At 47.8% G+C, this 25,441-nt stretch overlaps 1 protein-coding gene across 1 annotated transcript in view; it reads right to left on the bottom strand.

Moving 5' to 3' along the window:
• nrm (nurim) overlaps positions 1–25,441 on the bottom strand; it is a 44,063-nt gene that overhangs the window by 5,865 nt on the left and 12,757 nt on the right. Inside the window, 1 exon segment of the mRNA XM_085974850.1 lies at positions 23,055–23,257. Within this exon segment, the coding sequence (XP_085830976.1) occupies positions 23,055–23,257 (203 nt within the window).

The raw sequence follows: 25,441 nt of genomic DNA, 5'->3' as shown, positions 1-25,441 counted from the left end.
TACAGGGATGACAAGTGAGGAGTGTGGAAAGAGAGAGAGAACAGTATTAGCAAATCCAGCTAGAAGATGGTCATTCAGACTGGAGGGGTACAATAAAGGGAGAAGAGGGGGACACAAGAGAGACAGGGGGAGGAGAGGGGGACAGGGGAGAGGAGAGGGGGACAGGGGAGAGGAGAGGGGGACAGGGGAGAGGAGAGGGGGGACAGGGGAGAGAGGTACAGGGGAGAGGAGAGGGGGACAGGGGAGAGGAGAGGGGGACAGGGGAGAGAGGTACAGGGGAGAGGAGAGGGGGGACAGGGGAGAGGGAGAGAGGGATGGGAGAGGGAGAGAGGGACAGGGGAGCGGGAGAGAGGAAGAGAGGGAGGGAGGAGAGAGGAAGGGGAGGGGAGGGGAGGGGACGGAGAGAGGGAGGGAGAGAGGGCGGGAGGGAGAGAGAGAGGGGGAGAGAGGGAGAGGGGCAGAGGGAGGGGGCAGGGGGAGAGGGGCAGGAGGGAGGGGAGAGGGCAGGGGGGAGGGGCAGAGGGGGAGGGGCAGAGGGGGAGAGGCAGAGGGGGAGAGGCAGAGGGGGAGAGGCGGGGGGGGAGAGGCAGGGGGGGAGAGGCAGGGGGAGAGGCAGGGGGGGAGAGGCAGGGGGGGAGAGGCAGGGGGGGAGAGGCAGGGGGGGGGAGAGGCAGGGGGGAGAGGCAGGGGGGGGAGAGGCAGGGGGGGGGCGGAGGCGGGGGCGAGAGGCGGGGGGGGAGAGGCAGGGGGGAGAGGCAGGGGGGGAGAGGCTGGGGGGAGAGGCAGGGGGGGGAGAGGGGCAGAGGGAGAGGGGCAGAGGGAGAGGGGCAGAGGGAGAAGGGCAGAGGGAGAGGGAGAGGCAGAGGAGAGAGGCAGAGGGAGAGGAGAGGCAGAGGGAGAGGAGAGAGGCAGAGGGAGAGGAGAGAGGGAGAGGAGAGGGAGTGGAGTGGGGGAGTGGAGTGAGGGAGGGGAGTGGAGTGGGGGACAGGGGAGAGGAGAGAGGGACGGGGAGAGGAGAGAGGGACAGGAGAGTGGGAGAGAGGGGAGAGGGAGATAGGGGGAGGGGAGAGGGAGAGAGAGAGGGAGAGAGAGAGAGAGGGGGAGAGGAGGAGAGGGAGAGGCAGAGGGAGAGAGAGAGGGGGAGAGAGGGGGAGAGAGAGAGGGGTAGAGAGGGGGGAGAGACGGAGAGAGAGGGGGGAGAGAGGGGGGAGGGGGAAGGAGAGAGGGGGGAGAGGGAGAGGGGGGGAGAGGGAGAGGGAGAGAGGGGGAGAGGGGGAGAGGGAGAGGGGGGAGAGGGAGAGAGAGAGGGGGAGGGGTGGGAGAGGGGGACAGGAGGGGAGGGAGAGGGAGAGGGGGGAGAGGGGGAAGGGGAGGGGGAAGGGGGAGAGCGGGGGAGAGGGAGAGGCGGTGGGAGAGGGAGAGGGAGAGGGAGAGAGGGGGAGAGGCAGAGGGAGAGAGGCAGAGGGAGAGAGAGAGAGGCAGAGGGAGAGAGAGAGGCAGAGGGAGAGGGAGAGGGAGAGAGACAGAGGGGGAGAGGCAGAGGGAGAGGAGAGAGGCAGAGGGAGAGGAGAGTGGAGTGAGGGAGTGGAGAGAGGGAGTGGGGAGAGGGAGGGGGGAGAGGGAGGGGGGAGAGGGACGGGGGAGAGGGACGGGGGAGAGGGGGAGGGGAGAGGGGGGAGGGGAGAAGGGGAGGGGAGAAGGGGAGGGGAGAAGGGGAGGGGAGAGGAGAGGGGGAGAGGAAAAGGGAGGGGAGGGGGGAGAGGGGAGAGGAGGGGAGAGGAGAGGAGAGGAGAGAGGAGAGGAGAGGGGAGGGGAGAGGGGAGAGGGGAGAGGGGGAGGGGGGAGGGGAGGGGAGGGGAGGGGAGAGCAGAGGGGAGAGCGGAGGGGAGAGGGGAGGGGAGAGGGGAGGGGAGAGCGGAGGGGAGAGCGGAGGGGAGAGGGGAGGGGAGAGGGGAGGGGAGAGGGGAGGGGAGGGGAAAGGGGAGGGCAGAGGGGAGGGCAGAGGGGAGGGCAGAGGGGAGGGGAGAGAGGAGGGGAGAGAGGAGGGGAGAGGAGAGGGGAGAGGGGAGAGGGGAGAGGGAGAGGAGAGAGGAGAGAGGGAGGGAGAGGAGAGAGGGAGGGAGAGGAGGAGGGGAGAGGGGGAGGGTAGAGGGGGAGGGTAGAGGGGAGAGGAGAGGAGAGAGACAGAGAGGGGAGAGAGGGAGAGGAGAGAGGGGAGAGTGGGAGAGGAGAGGGAGAGGAGAGAGGGAGAGGAGAGAGGGAGAGGAGAGAGGGAGAGGAGAGAGAGAGGAGAGAGGGAGAGGAGAGAGGGAGAGGGAGAGGAGAGAGAGAGGGAGAGGAGAGAGGGAGAGAGAGAGGGAGAGGAGAGAGGGAGAGGAGAGACAGCACAGCACAACAACTGGGGAGAAGAATAGGGTACGAGTCAGAGCAGAACGGTAGATGGTAGAGGTGAGGGAAAGCAGACACATGGCATGGGAGTACGAGATGCATGAAGGACAAAAAAATACATATCCAAGGCACAGGAGAGAGGCATACACACAGAGATGAAGGAGGGGACCTAGATCCAAGGGCAAGGGACAGACAAGGGAAACAAAGACAAATAGTGCGACAGAGGTCAGGGGGCGAGGAGGGGAGGAGCGGTTAAAGAAGAGAAAGACAGGCTCAACGTATGAAAGAGGAAGACAGACAGACTGTCAGAGAATGGTACAAGGACAACACACACAAGGAGCAACATAGATGTGCAAATCACAAGGGCGAAAGAGCAGTGATAATAAAAAAAGAGAAAAATGGGAAGAGAGAGAGAGCAGTGCCAAGGGTTATGAGCAGAGAAAGATGTTTGATGCTAGAGGGAGGGAGGTATGCCAGGAACCAGAGGGAGAGACATAAGGGGTGGAAGGGAAGAGTGGAAGGGAGGTGAGGAAAAAGAGGGAGGGAGAGAAGCGGGATGGAGGCAAAGAGTGAGCAGCAGATGGTGAAAAAGCAGGAGAGACAGACACACACATCAGAGAGAAATATAGAGGAGGGGTCAGAGAAATATAGAGGAGGGGTCAGAGAAATATAGAGGGTCAGAGAGAAATATAGAGGAGGGGTCAGAGAAATATAGAGGAGGGGTCAGAGAAATATAGAGGAGGGGTCAGAGAAATATAGAGGAGGGGTCAGAGAAATATAGAGGAGGGGTCAGAGAAATATAGAGGAGGGGTCGGAGAAATATAGAGGAGGGTCAGAGAGAAATATAGAGGAGGGGTCAGAGAAATATAGAGGAGGGGTCAGAGAAATATAGAGGAGGGGTCAGAGAAATATAGAGGAGGGGTCAGAGAGAAATATAGAGGAGGGGTCAGAGAGAAATATAGAGGAGGGGTCAGAGAAATATAGAGGGTCAGAGAGAAATATAGAGGAGGGGTCAGAGAGAAATATAGAGGAGGGGTCAGAGAGAAATATAGAGGAGGGGTCAGAGAAATATAGAGGAGGGGTCAGAGAGAAATATAGAGGAGGGGTCAGAGAAGTATAGAGGAGGGTCAGAGAGAAATATAGAGGAGGGGTCAGAGAAATATAGAGGAGGGGTCAGAGAGAAATATAGAGGAGGGGTCAGTGAGAAATATAGAGGGGGATCAGAGAAATATAGAGGAGGGGTCAGAGAAATATAGAGGAGGGGTCAGAGAGAAATATAGAGGAGGGGTCAGAGAGAAATAAAGGAGGGTCAGAGAAATATAGAGGAGGGATCAGAGAAATATAGAGGAGGGGTCAGAGAAATATAGAGGAGGGGTCAGAGAGAAATATAGAGGAGGGGTCAGAGAAATATAGAGGAGGGGTCAGAGAAATATAGAGGAGGGGTCAGATAAATATAGAGGAGGGGTCAGAGAAATATAGAGGGTCAGAGAGAAATATAGAGGAGGGGTCAGAGAGAAATATAGAGGAGGGGTCAGAGAAATATAGAGGAGGGGTCAGATAAATATAGAGGAGGGGTCAGAGAAATATAGAGGAGGGTCAGAGAGAAATATAGAGGGGGGGGTCAGAGAAATATAGAGGAGGGGTCAGAGAGAAATATAGAGGAGGGGGTCAGAGAAATATAGAGGAGGGGTCAGAGAGAAATATAGAGGAGGGGTCAGAGAGAAATATAGAGGAGGGGTCAGAGAAATATAGAGGAGGGGTCAGAGAGAAATATAGAGGAGGGGTCAGAGAAATTAGAGGAGGGGTCAGAGAAATATAGAGGAGGGGTCAGAGAAATATAGAGGAGGGTCAGAGAGAAATATAGAGGGGGGGTCAGAGAAATATAGAGGAGGGGTCAGAGAGAAATATAGAGGGGTCAGAGAAATATAGAGGAGGGGTCAGAGAAATATAGAGGAGGGGTCAGAGAAATATAGAGGAGGGGTCAGAGAGAAATATAGAGGAGGGGTCAGAGAAATATAGAGGAGGGGTCAGAGAGAAATATAGAGGAGGGGTCAGAGAGAAATATAGAGGAGGGGTCAGTGAGAAATATAGAGGAGGGGTCAGAGAAATATAGAGGAGGGGTCAGAGAAATATAGAGGATGGGTCAGAGAAATATAGAGGAGGGGTCAGAGAGAAATATAGAGGAGGGGTCAGAGAAATATAGAGGAGGGTCAGAGAGAAATATAGAGGAGGGGTCAGAGAAATATAGAGGAGGGGTCAGAGAGAAATATAGAGGAGGGGTCAGAGAGAAATAAAGGAGGGTCAGAGAAATATAGAGGAGGGGTCAGAGAGAAATATAGAGGAGGGGTCAGAGAGAAATATAGAGGAGGGGTCAGAGAAATATAGAGGAGGGGTCAGAGAGAAATATAGAGGAGGGGTCAGAGAAATATAGAGGAGGGGTCAGAGAAATATAGAGGAGGGTCAGAGAAATATAGAGGAGGGTCAGAGAGAAATATAGAGGGGGGGTCAGAGAAATATAGAGGAGGGGTCAGAGAGAAATATAGAGGAGGGGTCAGAGAAATATAGAGGAGGGGTCAGAGAAATATAGAGGAGGGGTCAGAGAGAAATATAGAGGAGGGGTCAGAGAGAAATATAGAGGAGGGGTCAGTGAGAAATATAGAGGAGGGGTCAGAGAAATATAGAGGAGGGGTCAGAGAGAAATATAGAGGAGGGGTCAGAGAGAAATATAGAGGAGGTGTCAGTGAGAAATATAGAGGAGGGGTCAGTGAGAAATATAGAGGAGGGGTCAGAGAAATATAGAGGAGGGGTCAGAGAGAAATATAGAGGAGGGGTCAGTGAGAAATATAGAGGAGGGGTCAGAGAGAAATATAGAGGAGGGGTCAGTGAGAAATATAGAGGAGGGGTCAGAGAGAAATATAGAGGAGGGGTCAGAGAGAAATATAGAGGAGGGGGTCAGTGAGAAATATAGAGGAGGGGTCAGTGATAAATATAGAGGAGGGGTCAGAGAGAAATATAGAAGAGGGGTCAGAGAAATATAGAGGCGGGGTCAGAGAAATATAGAGGAGGGGTCAGAGAGAAATATAGAGGAGGGGTCAGAGAAATATAGAGGAGGGGTCAGAGAGAAATATAGAGGAGGGGTCAGAGAGAAATATAGAGGAGGGTCAGAGAGAAATATAGAGGAGGGGTCAGAGAAATATAGAGGGGTCAATGAAATATAGAGGAGGGGTCAGAGAGAAATATAGAAGAGGGTTCAGAGAAATATAGAGGAGGGGTCAGAGAAATATAGAGGAGGGGTCAGAGAGAAATATAGAGGAGGGGTCAGAGAGAAATATAGAGGAGGGGTCAGAGAGAAATATAGAGGAGGGGTCAGAGAGAAATATAGAGGAGGGGTCAGAGAGAAATATAGAGGAGGGTCAGAGAAATATAGAGGAGGGTCAGAGAGAAATATAGAGGAGGGGTCAGAGAGAAATATAGAGGAGGGGTCAGAGAGAAATATAGAGGAGGGGTCAGAGAGAAATATAGAGGAGGGGTCAGAGAAATATAGAGGAGGGGTCAGAGAAATATAGAGGAGGGGTCAGAGAAATATAGAGGAGGGTCAGAGAGAAATATAGAGGGGGGTCAGAGAAATATAGAGGAGGGGTCAGAGAAATATAGAGGAGGGGTCAGAGAAATATAGAGGAGGGGTCAGAGAAATATAGAGGAGGGTCAGAGAGAAATATAGAGGAGGGTCAGAGAGAAATATAGAGGAGGGGTCAGAGAAATAGAGAGGAGGGGTCAGAGAAATATAGAGGAGGGGTCAGAGAGAAATATAGAGGAGGGGACAGAGAGAAATATAGAGGAGGGGTCAGTGAGAAATATAGAGGAGGGGTCAGAGAAATATAGAGGAGGGGTCAGAGAGAAATATAGAGGAGGGGTCAGAGAAATATAGAGGAGGGGTCAGTGAGAAATATAGAGGAGGGGTCAGTGAGAAATATAGAGGAGGGGTCAGAGAAATATAGAGGAGGGGTCAGAGAAATATAGAGGAGGGGTCAGAGAGAAATATAGAGGAGGGGTCAGAGAGAAATATAGAGGAGGGGTCAGTGAGAAATATAGAGGAGGGGTCAGAGAGAAATATAGAGGAGGGGTCAGTGAGAAATATAGAGGGGGGGTCAGAGAGAAATATAGAGGAGGGGTCAGAGAGAAATATAGAGGAGGGGTCAGAGAGAAATATAGAGGAGGGTCAGAGAAATATAGAGGAGGGTCAGAGAGAAATATAGAGGAGGGGTCAGAGAGAAATATAGAGGAGGGTCAGAGAAATATAGAAGAGGGTCAGAGAGAAATACAGAGGAGGGGTCAGAGAAATATAGAGGGGTCAGAGAGAAATATAGAGGAGGGGTCAGAGAGAAATATAGAGGAGGGGTCAGAGAAATATAGAGGAGGGGTCAGAGAGAAATATAGAGGAGGGTCAGAGAGAAATATAGAGGAGGGGTCGGAGAAATATAGAGGAGGGGTCAGAGTGAAATATAGAGGAGGGGTCAGAGAGAAATATAGAGGAGGGGTCAGAGAGAAATATAGAGGAGGGTCAGAGAAATATAGAGGAGGGGTCAGGGAGAAATATAGAGGAGGGTCAGAGAGAAATATAGAGGAGGGGTCAGAGAAATATAGAGGAGGGGTCAGAGAGAAATATAGAGGAGGGTCAGAGAAATATAGAGGAGGGGTCAGAGAGAAATATAGAGGAGGGTCAAAGAGAAATATAGAGGAGGGGTCAGAGAGAAATATAGAGGAGGGTCAGAGAAATATAGAGGAGGCGTCAGAGAGAAATATAGAGGAGGGGTCAGTGAGAAATATAGAGGGTCAGAGAGAAATATAGAGGGTCAGAGAGAAATATAGAGGAGGGGTCAGAGAGAAATATAGAGGGGGGGTCAGAGAGAAATATAGAGGGGGGGTCAGAGAGAAATATAGAGGGGGGGTCAGAGAGCAATATAGAGGAGGGGGTCAGAGAAATATAGAGGGGGGGTCAGAGTGAAATATAGAGGGGGGGTCAGAGAGAAATATAGAGGAGGGTCAGAGAGAAATATAGAGGAGGGGTCAGAGAAATATAGAGGAGGGGTCAGAAAAATATAGAGGAGGGGTCAGAGAGAAATATAGAGGAGGGGTCAGAGAAATATAGAGGAGGGGTCAATGAAATATAGAGGAGGGGTCAGAGAAATATAGAGGGTCAGAGAGAAATATAGAGGAGGGGTCAGAAAAATAGAGAGGAGGTTCAGAGAGAAATATAGAGGAGGAGTCAGAAAAATATAGAGGAGGTTCAGAGAGAAATATAGAGGAGGGTCAGAGAGAAATATAGAGGAGGGGTCAGTGAGAAATATAGAGGAGGGGTCAGAGAGAAATATAGAGGAGGGGTCAGAGAGAAGTATAGAGGAGGGTCAGAGAGAAATATAGAGGAGGGGTCAGAGAAATATAGAGGAGGGGTCAGAGAGAAATATAGAGGGTCAGAGAGAAACATAGAGGAGGGGTCAGAGAAACATAGAGGAGGGGTCAGAGAAATATAGAGGAGGGGTCAGAGAAATATAGAGGAGGGTCAGAGAGAAATATAGAGGGGTCAGAGAGAAATATAGAGGAGGGGTCAGAGAGAAATATAGAGGAGGGTCAGAGAGAAATATAGAGGAGGGGTCAGAGAGAAATATAGAGGAGGGGTCAGAGAGAAATATAGAGAAGGGGTCGGAGAAATATAGAGGAGGGGTCAGAGAGAAATATAGAGGAGGGTCAGAGAGAAATATAGAGGAGGGGTCAGAGAAATATAGAGGAGGGGTCAGAGAGAAATATAGGAGGGGTCAGAGAGAAATATAGAGGAGGGGTCAGAGAGAAATATAGAGGAGGGGTCAGAGAAATATAGAGGAGGGGTCAGAGAAATATAGAGGAGGGGTCAGAGAAATATAGAGGAGGGGTCAGAGAAATATAGAGGAGGGGTCAGTGAGAAATATAGAGGAGGGGTCAGAGAGAAATATAGAGGAGGGGTCAGAGAGAAATATAGAGGAGGGGTCAGAGAAACATAGAGGCGGGGTCAGAGAAATATAGAGGAGGGGTCAGAGAAATATAGAGGAGGGGTCAGAGAAATATAGAGGAGGGGTCAGAGAAATATAGAGGAGGAGTCAGAGAAATATAGAGGAGGGTCAGAGAGAAATATAGAGGAGGGGTCAGAGAGAAATATAGAGGAGGGGTCAGAGAGAAATATAGAGGGTCAGAGAGAAATATAGAGGAGGGGTCAGAGAAATATAGAGGAGGGGTCAGAGAAATATAGAGGAGGGGTCAGAGAGAAATATAGAGGAGGGTCAGAGCGAAATAAAGAGGAGGGGTCAGAGAGAAATATAGAGGAGGGTCAGAGAGAAATATAGAGGAGGGGTCAGAGAGAAATATAGAGGAGGGGTCAGAGAGAAATATAGAGGAGGGGTCGGAGAGAAATATGGAGGAGGGGTCGGAGAGAAATATAGAGCAGGGTCAGAGAGAAATATAGAGGAGGGGTCAGAGAAATATAGAGGAGGGTCAGAGAGAAATATAGAGGAGGGGTCAGAGAGAAATATAGAGGAGGGTCAGAGAGAAATATAGAGGAGGGGTCAGAGAAATATAGAGGAGGGGTCAGAGAGAAATATAGAGGAGGGTCAGAGAAATATAGAGGAGGTGTCAGAGAGAAATATAGAAGAGGGGTCAGTGAGAAATATAGAAGAGTGGTCAGAGAAATATAGAGGAGGGGTCAGAGAAATATAGAGGAGGGGTCAGAGAAATATAGAGGAGGGGTCAGAGAGAAATATAGAGGAGGGGTCAGAGAAATATAGAGGAGGGGTCAGAGAAATATAGAGGAGGGGTCAGAGAGAAATATAGAGGAGGGGTCAGAGAGAAATATAGAGGAGGTGTCAGTGAGAAATATAGAGGAGGGGTCAGTGAGAAATATAGAGGAGGGGTCAGAGAGAAATATAGAGGAGGGGTCAGAGAAATATAGAGGAGGGGTCAGAGAGAAATATAGAGGAGGGGTCAGAGAGAAATATAGAGGAGGGGTCAGAGAGAAATATAGAGGAGGGGTCAGTGAGAAATATAGAGGAGGGGTCAGAGAGAAATATAGAGGAGGGGTCAGTGATAAATATAGAGGAGGGGTCAGTGATAAATATAGAGGAGGGGTCAGAGAGAAATATAGAAGAGGGGTCAGTGAGAAATATAGAGGAGGGGTCAGTGAGAAATATAGAGGAGGGGTCAATGAAATATAGAGGAGGGGTCAGAGAAATATAGAGGAGGGGTCAGAGAGAAATATAGAGGAGGGGTCAGAGAGAAATATAGAGGAGGGGTCAGAGAGAAATATAGAGGAGGGGTCAATGAAATATAGAGGAGGGGTCAGAGAAGTATAGAGGGGTCAGAGAGAAATATAGAGGAGGGGTCAGAGAGAAATATAGAGGAGGGGTCAGAGAGAAATATAGAGGAGGGTCAGAGAGAAATATAGAGGAGGGTCAGAGAGAAATATAGAGGAGGGGTCAGAGAAATATAGAGGAGGGGTCAGAGAAATATAGAGGGGTCAGAGAGAAATATAGAGGAGGGGTCAGAGAGAAATATAGAGGAGGGGTCAATGAAATATAGAGGAGGGGTCAGAGAGAAATATAGAGGAGGGGTCAGAGAGAAATATAGAGGAGGGTCAGAGAGAAATATAGAGGAGGGTCAGAGAAATATAGAGGAGGGGTCAGAGAGAAATATAGAGGAGGGTCAGAGAAATATAGAGGAGGGGTCAGAGAAATATAGAGGAGGGGTCAGAGAGAAATAGAGAGGAGGGTCAGAGAGAAATATAGAGGAGGGGTCAGAGAAATATAGAGGAGGGGTCAGAGAGAAATATAGAGGAGGGGTCAGAGAGAAATATAGAGGAGGGGTCAGAGAAATATAGAGGAGGGGTCAGAGAGAAATATAGAGGAGGGTCAGAGAGAAATATAGAGGGTCAGAGAGAAATATAGAGGAGGGGTCAGTGAGAAATATAGAGGAGGGGTCAGAGAGAAATATAGAGGAGGGGTCAGAGAGAAATATAGAGGAGGGGTCAGAGAGAAATATAGAGGAGGGGTCAGAGAGAAATATAGAGGAGGGGTCAGAGAGAAATATAGAGGGTCAGAGAGAAATATAGAGGAGGGGTCAGAGAGAAATATAGAGGAGGGGTCAGAGAAATATAGAGGAGGGGTCAGAGAAATATAGAGGAGGGTCAGAGAAATATAGAGGAGGGCTCAGAGAGAAATATAGAGGAGGGGTCAGAGAGAAATATAGAGGAGGGGTCAGAGAGAAATATAGAGGAGGGGTCAGAGAAATATAGAGGAGGGGTCAGAGAAATATAGAGGAGGGGTCAGAGAAATATAGAGGAGGGGTCAGAGAGAAATATAGAGGGGGGTCAGAGAAATACAGAGGAGGGGTCAGAGAGAAATATAGAGGAGGGTCAGAGAGAAATATAGAGGAGGGGTCAGAGAAATATAGAGGAGGGGTCAGAGAAATATAGAGGAGGGGTCAGAGAGAAATATAGAGGAGGGGTCAGAGAGAAATATAGAGGAGGGGTCAGAGAGAAATATAGAGGAGGGGTCAGAGAGAAATATAGAGGAGGGGTCAGAGAGAAATATAGAGGAGGGGTCAGAGAGAAATATAGAGGAGGGTCAGAGAGAAATATAGAGGAGGGTCAGAGAGAAATATAGAGGAGGGGTCAGAGAAATATAGAGGAGGGGTCAGAGAGAAATATAGAGGAGGGGTCAGAGAGAAATATAGAGGAGGGGTCAATGAAATATAGAGGAGGGGTCAGAGAGAAATATAGAGGAGGGGTCAGAGAGAAATATAGAGGAGGGGTCAGAGAGAAATATAGAGGAGGGGTCAGAGAAATATAGAGGAGGGGTCAGAGAGAAATATAGAGGAGGGTCAGAGAGAAATATAGAGGGTCAGAGAGAAATATAGAGGGGTCAGTGAGAAATATAGAGGAGGGGTCAGAGAGAAATATAGAGGAGGGGTCAGAGAGAAATATAGAGGAGGGGTCAGAGAGAAATATAGAGGGTCAGAGAGAAATATAGAGGAGGGGTCGGAGAAATATAGAGGAGGGGTCAGAGAGAAATATAGAGGAGGGGTCAGAGAAATATAGAGGAGGGGTCAGAGAAATATAGAGGAGGGGTCAGAGAAATATAGAGGAGGGGTGAGAGAGAAATATAAAGGGGGGTCAGAGAAATATAGAGGAGGGGTCAGAGAGAAATATAGAGGGTCAGAGAGAAATATAGAGGAGGGGTCGGAGAAATATAGAGGAGGGGTCAGAGAGAAATATAGAGGAGGGGTCAGAGAAATATAGAGGATGGGTCAGAGAGAAATATAGAGGAGGGGTCAGAGAGAAATATAGAGGAGGGTCAGAGAGAAATATAGAGGAGGGGTCAGAGAGAAATATAGAGGAGGGTCAGTGAGAAATATAGAGGAGGGGTCAGAGAGAAATATAGAGGAGGGGTCAGAGAAATATAGAGGAGGTGTCAGAGAAATATAGAGGAGGGGTCAGAGAGAAATATAGAGGAGGGGTCAGAGAGAAATATAGAGGAGGGTCAGAGAGAAATATAGAGGAGAGGTCAGAGAGAAATATAGAGGAGGGGTCAGAGAAATATAGAGGAGGGGTCAGAGAGAAATATAGAGGAGGGGTCAGAGAGAAATATAGAGGGGTCAGAGAGAAATATAGAGGAGGGGTCAGAGAGAAATATAGAGGAGGGGTCAGAGAGAAATATAGAGGAGGGGTCAGAGAAATATAGAGGAGGGTCAGAGAGAAATATAGAGGAGGGGTCAGAGAAATATAGAGGAGGGTCAGAGAGAAATATAGAGGAGGGGTCAGAGAGAAATATAGAGGAGGGGTCAGAGAGAAATATAGAGGAGGGGTCAGAGAAATATAGAGGAGGGTCAGAGAGAAATATAGAGGAGGGTCAGAGAAATATAGAGGAGGGTCAGAGAGAAATATAGAGGAGGGGTCAGAGAAATATAGAGGAGGGGTCAGAGAGAAATATAGAGGAGGGGTCAGAGAAATATAGAGGAGGGGTCAGTGAGAAATATAGAGGAGGGTCAGAGAAATATAGAGGAGGGGTCAGAGAGAAATATAGAGGAGGGTCAGAGAGAAATATAGAGGAGGGGTCAGAGAGAAATATAGAGGAGGGTCAGAGAGAAATATAGAGGAGGGGTCAGAGAGAAATATAGAGGAGGGGTCAGAGAAATATAGAGGAGGGGTCAGAGAGAAATATAGAGGAGGGGTCAGAGAGAAATATAGAGGAGGGGTCAGAGAAATATAGAGGAGGGGTCAGAGAGAAATATAGAGGAGGGGTCAGAGAAATATAGAGGAGGGGTCAGAGAGAAATATAGAGGAGGGGTCAGAGAGAAATATAGAGGAGGGGTCAGTGAGAAATATAGAGGAGGGTCAGAGAAATATAGAGGAGGGGTCAGAGAGAAATATAGAGGAGGGGTCAGAGAGAAATATAGAGGGTCAGAGAGAAATATAGAGGGGTCAGTGAGAAATATAGAGGAGGGGTCAGAGAGAAATATAGAGGAGGGGTCAGAGAGAAATATAGAGGAGGGGTCAGAGAGAAATATAGAGGGTCAGAGAGAAATATAGAGGAGGGGTCGGAGAAATATAGAGGAGGGGTCAGAGAGAAATATAGAGGAGGGGTCAGAGAAATATAGAGGAGGGGTCAGAGAAATATAGAGGAGGGGTCAGAGAAATATAGAGGAGGGGTGAGAGAGAAATATAAAGGGGGGTCAGAGAAATATAGAGGAGGGGTCAGAGAGAAATATAGAGGGTCAGAGAGAAATATAGAGGAGGGGTCGGAGAAATATAGAGGAGGGGTCAGAGAGAAATATAGAGGAGGGGTCAGAGAAATATAGAGGAGGGGTCAGAGAGAAATATAGAGGAGGGGTCAGAGAGAAATATAGAGGAGGGTCAGAGAGAAATATAGAGGAGGGGTCAGAGAGAAATATAGAGGAGGGTCAGTGAGAAATATAGAGGAGGGGTCAGAGAGAAATATAGAGGAGGGGTCAGAGAAATATAGAGGAGGTGTCAGAGAAATATAGAGGAGGGGTCAGAGAGAAATATAGAGGAGGGGTCAGAGAGAAATATAGAGGAGGGTCAGAGAGAAATATAGAGGAGGGGTCAGAGAGAAATATAGAGGAGGGGTCAGAGAAATATAGAGGAGGGGTCAGAGAGAAATATAGAGGAGGGGTCAGAGAGAAATATAGAGGGGTCAGAGAGAAATATAGAGGAGGGGTCAGAGAGAAATATAGAGGAGGGGTCAGAGAGAAATATAGAGGAGGGGTCAGAGAGAAATATAGAGGAGGGGTCAGAGAAATATAGAGGAGGGTCAGAGAGAAATATAGAGGAGGGGTCAGAGAAATATAGAGGAGGGTCAGAGAGAAATATAGAGGAGGGGTCAGAGAGAAATATAGAGGAGGGGTCAGAGAGAAATATAGAGGAGGGGTCAGAGAAATATAGAGGAGGGTCAGAGAGAAATATAGAGGAGGGTCAGAGAAATATAGAGGAGGGTCAGAGAGAAATATAGAGGAGGGGTCAGAGAAATATAGAGGAGGGGTCAGAGAGAAATATAGAGGAGGGGTCAGAGAGAAATATAGAGGAGGGGTCAGAGAGAAATATAGAGGGTCAGAGAGAAATATAGAGGAGGGGTCGGAGAAATATAGAGGAGGGGTCAGAGAGAAATATAGAGGAGGGGTCAGAGAAATATAGAGGAGGGGTCAGAGAAATATAGAGGAGGGGTCAGAGAAATATAGAGGAGGGGTGAGAGAGAAATATAAAGGGGGGTCAGAGAAATATAGAGGAGGGGTCAGAGAGAAATATAGAGGGTCAGAGAGAAATATAGAGGAGGGGTCGGAGAAATATAGAGGAGGGGTCAGAGAGAAATATAGAGGAGGGGTCAGAGAAATATAGAGGATGGGTCAGAGAGAAATATAGAGGAGGGGTCAGAGAGAAATATAGAGGAGGGTCAGAGAGAAATATAGAGGAGGGGTCAGAGAGAAATATAGAGGAGGGTCAGTGAGAAATATAGAGGAGGGGTCAGAGAGAAATATAGAGGAGGGGTCAGAGAAATATAGAGGAGGTGTCAGAGAAATATAGAGGAGGGGTCAGAGAGAAATATAGAGGAGGGGTCAGAGAGAAATATAGAGGAGGGTCAGAGAGAAATATAGAGGAGAGGTCAGAGAGAAATATAGAGGAGGGGTCAGAGAAATATAGAGGAGGGGTCAGAGAGAAATATAGAGGAGGGGTCAGAGAGAAATATAGAGGGGTCAGAGAGAAATATAGAGGAGGGGTCAGAGAGAAATATAGAGGAGGGGTCAGAGAGAAATATAGAGGAGGGGTCAGAGAAATATAGAGGAGGGTCAGAGAGAAATATAGAGGAGGGGTCAGAGAAATATAGAGGAGGGTCAGAGAGAAATATAGAGGAGGGCTCAGAGAGAAATATAGAGGAGGGGTCAGAGAGAAATATAGAGGAGGGGTCAGAGAAATATAGAGGAGGGTCAGAGAGAAATATAGAGGAGGGTCAGAGAAATATAGAGGAGGGTCAGAGAGAAATATAGAGGAGGGGTCAGAGAAATATAGAGGAGGGGTCAGAGAGAAATATAGAGGAGGGGTCAGAGAAATATAGAGGAGGGGTCAGTGAGAAATATAGAGGAGGGTCAGAGAAATATAGAGGAGGGGTCAGAGAGAAATATAGAGGAGGGTCAGAGAGAAATATAGAGGAGGGGTCAGAGAGAAATATAGAGGAGGGTCAGAGAGAAATATAGAGGAGGGGTCAGAGAGAAATATAGAGGAGGGGTCAGAGAAATATAGAGGAGGGGTCAGAGAGAAATATAGAGGAGGGGTCAGAGAGAAATATAGAGGAGGGGTCAGAGAAATATAGAGGAGGGGTCAGAGAGAAATATAGAGGAGGGGTCAGAGAAATATAGAGGAGGGGTCAGAGAGAAATATAGAGGAGGGGTCAGAGAGAAATATAGAGGAGGGGTCAGTGAGAAATATAGAGGAGGGTCAGAGAAATATAGAGGAGGGGTCAGAGAGAAATATAGAGGAGGGGTCAGAGAGAAATATAGAGGGTCAGAGAGAAATATAGAGGGGTCAGTGAGAAATATAGAGGAGGGGTCAGAGAGAAATATAGAGGAGGGGTCAGAGAGAAATATAGAGGAGGGGTCAGAGAGAAATATAGAGGGTCAGAGAGAAATATAGAGGAGGGGTCGGAGAAATATAGAGGAGGGGTCAGAGAGAAATATAGAGGAGGGGTCAGAGAAATATAGAGGAGGGGTCAGAGAAATATAGAGGAGGGGTCAGAGAAATATAGAGGAGGGGTGAGAGAGAAATATAAAGGGGGGTCAGAGAAATATAGAGGAGGGGTCAGAGAGAAATATAGAGGGTCAGAGAGAAATATAGAGGAGGGGTCGGAGAAATATAGAGGAGGGGTCAGAGAGAAATATAGAGGAGGGGTCAGAGAAATATAGAGGAGGGGTCAGAGAGAAATATAGAGGAGGGGTCAGAGAGAAATATAGAGGAGGGTCAGAGAGAAATATAGAGGAGGGGTCAGAGAGAAATATAGAGGAGGGTCAGTGAGAAATATAGAGGAGGGGTCAGAGAGAAATATAGAGGAGGGGTCAGAGAAATATAGAGGAGGTGTCAGAGAAATATAGAGGAGGGGTCAGAGAGAAATATAGAGGAGGGGTCAGAGAGAAATATAGAGGAGGGTCAGAGAGAAATATAGAGGAGGGGTCAGAGAGAAATATAGAGGAGGGGTCAGAGAAATATAGAGGAGGGGTCAGAGAGAAATATAGAGGAGGGGTCAGAGAGAAATATAGAGGGGTCAGAGAGAAATATAGAGGAGGGGTCAGAGAGAAATATAGAGGAGGGGTCAGAGAGAAATATAGAGGAGGGGTCAGAGAGAAATATAGAGGAGGGGTCAGAGAAATATAGAGGAGGGTCAGAGAGAAATATAGAGGAGGGGTCAGAGAAATATAGAGGAGGGTCAGAGAGAAATATAGAGGAGGGGTCAGAGAGAAATATAGAGGAGGGGTCAGAGAGAAATATAGAGGAGGGGTCAGAGAAATATAGAGGAGGGTCAGAGAGAAATATAGAGGAGGGTCAGAGAAATATAGAGGAGGGTCAGAGAGAAATATAGAGGAGGGGTCAGAGAAATATAGAGGAGGGGTCAGAGAGAAATATAGAGGAGGGGTCAGAGAAATATAGAGGAGGGGTCAGTGAGAAATATAGAGGAGGGTCAGAGAAATATAGAGGAGGGGTCAGAGAGAAATATAGAGGAGGGTCAGAGAGAAATATAGAGGAGGGGTCAGAGAGAAATATAGAGGAGGGTCAAAGAGAAATATAGAGGAGGGGTCAGAGAGAAATATAGAGGAGGGGTCAGAGAAATATAGAGGAGGGGTCAGAGAGAAATATAGAGGAGGGGTCAGAGAGAAATATAGAGGAGGGGTCAGAGAAATATAGAGGAGGGGTCAGAGAGAAATATAGAGGAGGGGTCAGAGAAATATAGAGGAGGGGTCAGAGAGAAATATAGAGGAGGGGTCAGAGAGAAATATAGAGGAGGGGTCAGTGAGAAATATAGAGGAGGGTCAGAGAAATATAGAGGAGGGGTCAGAGAGAAATATAGAGGAGGGGTCAGAGAGAAATATAGAGGAGGGGTCAGAGAGAAATATAGAGGAGGGGTCAGAGAGAAATATAGAGGAGGGGTCAGAGAGATATAGAGGAGGGGTCAGAGAAATATAGAGGAGGGGTCAGAGAAATATAGAGGAGGGGTCAGTGAGAAATATAGAGGAGGGGTCAGAGAGAAATATAGAGGAGGGGTCAGAGAGAAATATAGAGGAGGGGTCAGTGAGAAATATAGAGGGGGGGTCAGAGAGAAATATAGAGGAGGGGTCAGAGAGAAATATAGAGGAGGGGTCAGAGAGAAATATAGAGGAGGGTCAGAGAAATATAGAGGAGGGGTCAGAGAGAAATATAGAGGAGGGGTCAGAGAGAAATATAGAGGAGGGGTCAGAGAAATATAGAGGAGGGGTCAGAGAAATATAGAGGAGGGGTCAGAGAGAAATATAGAGGAGGGTCAGAGAGAAATATAGAGGAGGGTCAGAGAGAAATATAGAGGAGGGGTCAGAGAAATATAGAGGAGGGGTCAGAGAGAAATATAGAGGAGGGGTCAGAGAAATATAGAGGAGGGGTCAGAGAGAAATATAGAGGAGGGGTCAGAGAGAAATATAGAGGAGGGGTCAATGAAATATAGAGGAGGGGTCAGAGAGAAATATAGAGGAGGGGTCAGAGAGAAATATAGAGGAGGGGTCAGAGAGAAATATAGAGGGTCAGAGAGAAATATAGAGGGGTCAGTGAGAAATATAGAGGAGGGGTCAGAGAGAAATATAGAGGAGGGGTCAGAGAGAAATATAGAGGAGGGGTCAGAGAGAAATATAGAGGGTCAGAGAGAAATATAGAGGAGGGGTCGGAGAAATATAGAGGAGGGGTCAGAGAGAAATATAGAGGAGGGGTCAGAGAAATATAGAGGAGGGGTCAGAGAAATATAGAGGAGGGGTCAGAGAAATATAGAGGAGGGGTGAGAGAGAAATATAAAGGGGGGTCAGAGAAATATAGAGGAGGGGTCAGAGAGAAATATAGAGGGTCAGAGAGAAATATAGAGGAGGGGTCGGAGAAATATAGAGGAGGGGTCAGAGAGAAATATAGAGGAGGGGTCAGAGAAATATAGAGGAGGGGTCAGAGAGAAATATAGAGGAGGGGTCAGAGAGAAATATAGAGGAGGGTCAGAGAGAAATATAGAGGAGGGGTCAGAGAGAAATATAGAAGAGGGTCAGTGAGAAATATAGAGGAGGGGTCAGAGAGAAATATAGAGGAGGGGTCAGAGAAATATAGAGGAGGTGTCAGAGAAATATAGAGGAGGGGTCAGAGAGAAATATAGAGGAGGGGTCAGAGAGAAATATAGAGGAGGGTCAGAGAGAAATATAGAGGAGGGGTCAGAGAGAAATATAGAGGAGGGGTCAGAAAAATATAGAGGAGGGGTCAGAGAGAAATATAGAGGAGGGGTCAGAGAGAAATATAGAGGGGTCAGAGAGAAATATAGAGGAGGGGTCAGAGAGAAATATAGAGGAGGGGTCAGAGAGAAATATAGAGGAGGGGTCAGAGAGAAATATAGAGGAGGGGTCAGAGAAATATAGAGGAGGGTCAGAGAGAAATATAGAGGAGGGGTCAGAGAAATATAGAGGAGGGTCAGAGAGAAATATAGAGGAGGGGTCAGAGAGAAATATAGAGGAGGGGTCAGAGAGAAATATAGAGGAGGGGTCAGAGAAATATAGAGGAGGGTCAGAGAGAAATATAGAGGAGGGTCAGAGAAATATAGAGGAGGGGTCAGAGAAATATAGAGGAGGGGTCAGTGAGAAATATAGAGGAGGGTCAGAGAAATATAGAGGAGGGGTCAGAGAGAAATATAGAGGAGGGTCAGAGAGAAATATAGAGGAGGGGTCAGAGAGAAATATAGAGGAGGGTCAGAGAGAAATATAGAGGAGGGGTCAGAGAGAAATATAGAGGAGGGGTCAGAGAAATATAGAGGAGGGATCAGAGAGAAATATAGAGGAGGGGTCAGAGAGAAATATAGAGGAGGGGTCAGAGAAATATAGAGGAGGGGTCAGAGAGAAATATAGAGGAGGGGTCAGAGAAATATAGAGGAGGGGTCAGAGAGAAATATAGAGGAGGGGTCAGAGAGAAATATAGAGGAGGGGTCAGTGAGAAATATAGAGGAGGGTCAGAGAAATATAGCGGAGGGGTCAGAGAGAAATATAGAGGAGGGGTCAGAGAAATATAGAGGAGGGGTCAGAGAAATATAGAGGAGGGGTCAGAGAAATATAGAGGAGGGGTCAGAGAGAAATATAGAGGAGGGGTCAGAGAGAAATATAGAGGAGGGGTCAGAGAGAAATATAGAGGAGGGGTCAGAGAGAAATATAGAGGAGGGGTCAGAGAGATATAGAGGAGGGGTCAGAGAAATATAGAGGAGGGCTCAGCGAAATATAGAGGAGGGGTCAGTGAGAAATATAGAGGAGGGGTCAGAGAGAAATATAGAGGAGGGGTCAGAGAGAAATATAGAGGAGGGGTCAGGGAGAAATATAGAGGGGGGGTCAGAGAGAAATATAGAGGAGGGGTCAGAGAGAAATATAGAGGAGGGGTCAGAGAGAAATATAGAGGAGGGTCAGAGAAATATAGAGGAGGGGTCAGAGAGAAATAGAGAGGAGGGGTCAGAGAGAAATATAGAGGAGGGGTCAGAGAGAAATATAGAGGAGGGGTCAGAGAAATATAGAGGAGGGGTCAGAGAAATATAGAGGAGGGGTCAGAGAGAAATATAGAGGAGGGTCAGAGAGAAATATAGAGGAGGGTCAGAGAGAAATATAGAGGAGGGGTCAGAGAAATATAGAGGAGGGGTCAGAGAGAAATATAGAGGAGGGTCAGAGAGAAATATAGAGGAGGGGTCAGAGAAATATAGAGGAGGGGTCAGAGAGAAATATAGAGGAGGGGTCAGAGAAATATAGAGGAGGGGTCAGAGAGAAATATAGAGGAGGGGTCAGAGAGAAATATAGAGGAGGGGTCAGAGAGAAATATAGAGGAGGGTCAGAGAGAAATATAGAGGAGGGGTCAGAGAGAAATATAGAGGAGGGGTCAGAGAGAAATATAGAGGAGGGGTCAGAGAAATATAGAGGAGGGGTCAGAGAGAAATATAGAGGAGGGGTCAGAGAAACATAGAGGCGGGGTCAGAGAAATATAGAGGAGGGGTCAGAGAAATATAGAGGAGGGGTCAGAGAAATATAGAGGAGGGGTCAGAGAGAAATATGGAGGAGGGGTCAGAGAGAAATATAGAGGGTCAGAGAGAAATATAGAGGAGGGTCAGAGGGAAATATAGAGGAGGGGTCAGAGAGAAATATAGAGGAGGGGTCAGAGAGAAATCACAAAATGGGACAATAATTGAAGAAATATAATAAATTACTCTCAATTAAACAATCAGTAATATAGGCGAGGGTGGTATTTAATATAATATGCTGATATGGGACGGTGCGATATTCTGGTGTCTGTACAAGATTCTGATGTGGGACGGTGCGATATTCTGGTGTCTGTCCAAGATTCTGACGTGGGACAGTGCGATAATCCGGTGTCTGTCCAAGATTCTGATGTGGGACGGTGCGATATTCTGGTGTCTGTACAAGATTCTGATGTGGGACGGTGCGATATTCTGGTGTCCGTACAAGATTCTGATGTGGGACGGTGCGATATTCCGGTGTCTGTACAAGATTCTGATGTGGGACGGTGCGATATTCCGTGTCTGTACAAGATTCTGATGTGGGACGGTGCGATATTCTGGTGTCTGTACAAGATTCTGATGTGGGACGGTGCGATATTCCGGTGTCTGTACAAGATTCTGATGTGGGACGGTGCGATAATCCAGTGTCTGTACAAGATTCTGACGTGGGACAGTGCGATATTCTGGTGTCTGTACAAGATTCTGATGTGGGACGGTGCGATATTCCAGTGTCTGTACAAGATTCTGATGTGGGACGGTGCGATAATCCGGTGTCTGTACAAGATTCTGACGTGGGACGGTGCGATATTCTGGTGTCTGTACAAGATTCTGATGTGGGACGGTGTGAGATTCCGGTGTTTGTACAAGATTCTGATGTGGGACGATGTGATATTCCGGTGTCTGTACAAGATTCTGACGTGGGACGGTGCGATATTCTGGTGTCTGTGCAAGATTCTGATGTGGGACGGTGCGATATTCCAGTGTCTGTACAAGATTCTGATGTGGGACGGTACGATATTCTGGTGTCTGTACAAGATTCTGATGTGGGACAGTGCGATATTCCAGTGTCTGTACAAGATTCTGATGTGGGACGATGTGATATTCTGGTGTCTGTACAAGATTCTGATGTGGGACGGTGCGATATTCCGGTGTCTGTACAAGATTCTGATGTGGGACGGTGCGATATTCCGGTGTCTGTACAAGATTCTGATGTGGGACGGTGCGAGATTCCGGTGTTTGTACAAGATTCTGATGTGGGACGGTGCGATATTCCGGTGTCTGTACAAGATTCTGATGTGGGACAGTGCGATAATCCAGTGTCTGTACAAGATTCTGATGTGGGACAGTGCGATATTCTGGTGTCCGTACAAGATTCTGATGTGGGACAGTGCGATAATCCAGTGTCTGTACAAGATTCTGATGTGGGACAGTGCGATAATCCAGTGTCTGTACAAGATTCTGATGTGGGACAGTGCGATAATCCAGTGTCTGTACAAGATTCTGATGTGGGACAGTGCGATAATCCAGTGTCTGTACAAGATTCTGATGTGGGACAGTGCGATAATCCAGTGTCTGTACAAGATTCTGATGTGGGACGGTGCGATAATCCAGTGTCTGTACAAGATTCTGATGTGGGACGGTGCGATAATCCAGTGTCTGTACAAGATTCTGATGTGGGACGGTGTGATATTCTGGTGTCTGTACAAGATTCTGATGTGGGACGGTGCGAGATTCCGGTGTCTGTACAAGGTTCTGATGTGGGACAGTGCGATAATCCAGTGTCTGTACAAGATTCTGATGTGGGACGGTGCGATATTCCGGTGTCTGTACAAGATTCTGATGTGGGACGGTGCGATAATCCAGTGTCTGTACAAGATTCTGATGTGGGACAGTGCGATATTCCGGTGTCTGTACACGATTCTGATGTGGGACGGTGCGAGATTCTGGTGTCTGTACAAGATTCTGATGTGGGACAGTGCGATATTCCGGTGTCTGTACACGATTCTGATGTGGGACGGTGCGATATTCCGGTGTCTGTACAAGATTCTGATGTGGGACGGTGCGATAATCCAGTGTCTGTACAAGATTCTGATGTGGGACAGTGCGATATTCCGGTGTCTGTACAAGATTCTGATGTGGGACGGTGCGAGATTCCGGTGTCTGTACAAGGTTCTGATGTGGGACAGTGCGATAATCCAGTGTCTGTACAAGATTCTGATGTGGGACGGTGCGATATTCCGGTGTCTGTACAAGATTCTGATGTGGGACGGTGTGATATTCTGGTGTCTGTACAAGATTCTGATGTGGGACGATGTGATATTCCGGTGTCTGTACAAGATTCTGATGTGGGACGGTGCGAGATTCCGGTGTTTGTACAAGATTCTGATGTGGGACGATGTGATATTCCGGTGTCTGTACAAGATTCTGATGTGGGACGGTGCGATATTCTGGTGTCTACAAGATTCTGATGTGGGACGATGTGATATTCCGGTGTCTGTACAAGATTCTGATGTGGGACGATGTGATATTCCGGTGTTTGTACAAGATTCTGATGTGGGACGATGTGATATTCCGGTGTCTGTACAAGATTCTGATGTGGGACGGTGCGATATTCTGGTGTCTGTACAAGATTCTGATGTGGGACAGTGCGATATTCCGGTGTCTGTACAAGATTCTGATGTGGGACAGTGCGATATTCCGGTGTCTGTACAAGATTCTGATGCGGGACAGTGCGATATTCTGGTGTCTGTCTGACAGTGTGTGAACTGGGTTAGAACTTTTAGTTTCTATCATCACAAGGGTCAATCTCTGCCTTTCTTTACCTACCTGGAGAGAGGCTGCTGTGCAGAACACGTAGACCGATCGCTGGAGGACCCCGAAACAGGCTAGTGTCCAGCCTCTCACAGTCTCTGCTGCCATGATGCTGTGCTGCAGAATGAAAAATGCGAGGAGCGCCAGGTTGAAGAGGATCGCCTGCAGCACCTGCCTGTCTCCGAGGGCGGACTGCCATTCCACATGTGCATGTACGTCTATTAGAATATCGGAGGGAGTCAGTCGGGCAGGCATGAAGAAACCCCGCTCAGCAGCAGACAGTTCAGAACATGTACAGCACATTACACCAACAGTACAGCTAACAGAAGCAGACTTACAGCAAGAAGCAATGCCTCAACGTTATCTGCTACTGCAGTCGTATGATAGATCCCACAGCGAATCTTAAACACGATCTGGTGTTAACAAAGGCCCAGAAATTAAAGTTTGAATGATATCTGGAACACTGCCGTGTCACCCAGCAGTATTGTCCACAAAGAAAAGTGTTCTGGTCACACACGGCCGGGTTCTCTGGATCTCACACCAACAATCTATACTTGGTGCAACCCGATCGTAATAGTCTACACTGTATTTTGTTTTATTCATGGGATGTGGGCATCAGCGGCAAGGCCAACATTTATTGCCCATCCCTAATTGCCCTCAAGAAGGTGGTGGTGCGCCGCCTTCTTGAATACAACTGAGTGGCTTGGTAGGCCATTTCAGAGGGCAGTTAAGAGTCAACCACATTGAGTATAAGAGTAAAGACCTCTTACTGCAATTATATAGGGCTCTGGTGAGACCACACCTGGAGTATTACGTACAGTTTTGTTCTCCTTACCCAAGGAAGGATGTACTTGCCATAGAGGGAGGGCAACGAAGGTTCACCAGACTGGTTCCTGGGATGGGGCGATTGTCCTGTGAGGAGAGATTGCGTAGACTAGGCCTATATTCTCTAGAGTTTAGAAGAATGAGAGGTGATCTCATGGAAACATACAACATTGTTACAGGACTTTAAAGGGTAGATGCAGGGAGGATGTTTCCCCCTGGCTAGGGAGTCTGGAACCAGGGGTCACAGTCTCAGAATAAGGGGTCGGCCATTTAGGACTGAGATGAGGAGAAATTTCTTCACTCAGAGGGTGGTGAATCTTTGGAATTCTCAACCCCAGAGGGCCGTGGAGGCTCAGTTGTTGAGTATATTCAAGGCTGAGGTCGATAGGTTTTTGAATATTAAGGGAATCAAGGGATATGGGGATAGTGCAGGAAAGTGGAGAGGAGTTCGAAGATCAGCCATGATCTTATTGAATGGTGGAATAGGCTCGAAGGGCCAAATGGCCGACTCCTGCTCCTATTTCTTATGTTCTTGCTGAAGGTCTGGAGTCACATGTAGGCCAGACCGGGTAAGGACGGCAGATTTCCTTCCCTAAAGGACATTAGTGAACCAGATGGATTTTTACGACAATCCAGTCATTTCATGGTCACCATTACTGATACTAGCTTTTTATTCCAGATTTATTTAAATAAATTCAAATTCCCCAGCTTGGGATTTGAACTCTGGTCTCCGGACCATTAGACCAAGCCTCTGGATTATATCCAATATCATAACCGCTATATTACCATACCCCTGTTTACCAAGTGACAGTGATCATCTACACTTTGTACTGCCCGAAAATAATAGTCTATACTATTTACCTTCAGGGAGTAATAATCTACACTCAGTACCGCCTCTCAGTAAAAGTCCACACGCAGTACCAGCCCTGGCAGTAATACTGCACTCCCAGTACCCGCAACAGTAACAGTATACACTCAACAGCATGTCCCTGATTGCAAGTCAAAGTCAGAGAGAGCGATAAGTACGCTCTTGTTCTGCCACTTTTCCTCTGAAATGCCAAGAATTGGAATTGCTGAGAGTTAAATGTCTTCAATAAAACAGATTTGACAGCCTAGTGGTTATGGTACTGCACTAGCAACCCAGAGGCTGTGAGCTACAATCCCATTATGGCATGTTGTGAAACCGAACTGATTAAATTGTTTAACATGTGGGTGGGCACCAGATAAAATGACAATGAACAGCAATAACTTGCATTTACATAGCGCCTTTAACATAGTAACATGTCCCAAGGTGCTTCACAGGAGCGTTATCAGACAAAAGTTGACACCGAGCCACATAAGGAGATATTAGGACAGGTGTCCCAAAAAGCTTGGTCAAAAAAGTAGGTTTTAAGGAGCGTCTTAAAGGAGGAGAGAGAGGCGCATAGGTTTAATGAGGGAATTCCGCAGCTTAAGGGCCTAGGCAGCTGAAGGCACAGCCGCCAATGGTGGAGCGAAGAAACTCCGGGAGGGGCACAAGGTCAGAATTGGAGGAGTGCAGGGATCTCGGAGGGTTGTAGGGCTGGAGGAGGTTACAG

This window comes from Somniosus microcephalus, unplaced genomic scaffold (assembly GCF_052327205.1).
Source record: "Somniosus microcephalus isolate GS21.2 unplaced genomic scaffold, FLI_Smic_1.0 unresolved_chr1, whole genome shotgun sequence".
Classification (NCBI taxonomy): domain Eukaryota; kingdom Metazoa; phylum Chordata; class Chondrichthyes; order Squaliformes; family Somniosidae; genus Somniosus; species Somniosus microcephalus.
Note: the sequence above shows the minus strand (reverse complement) of the source record. Positions and strands in the feature narration are given on the sequence as shown.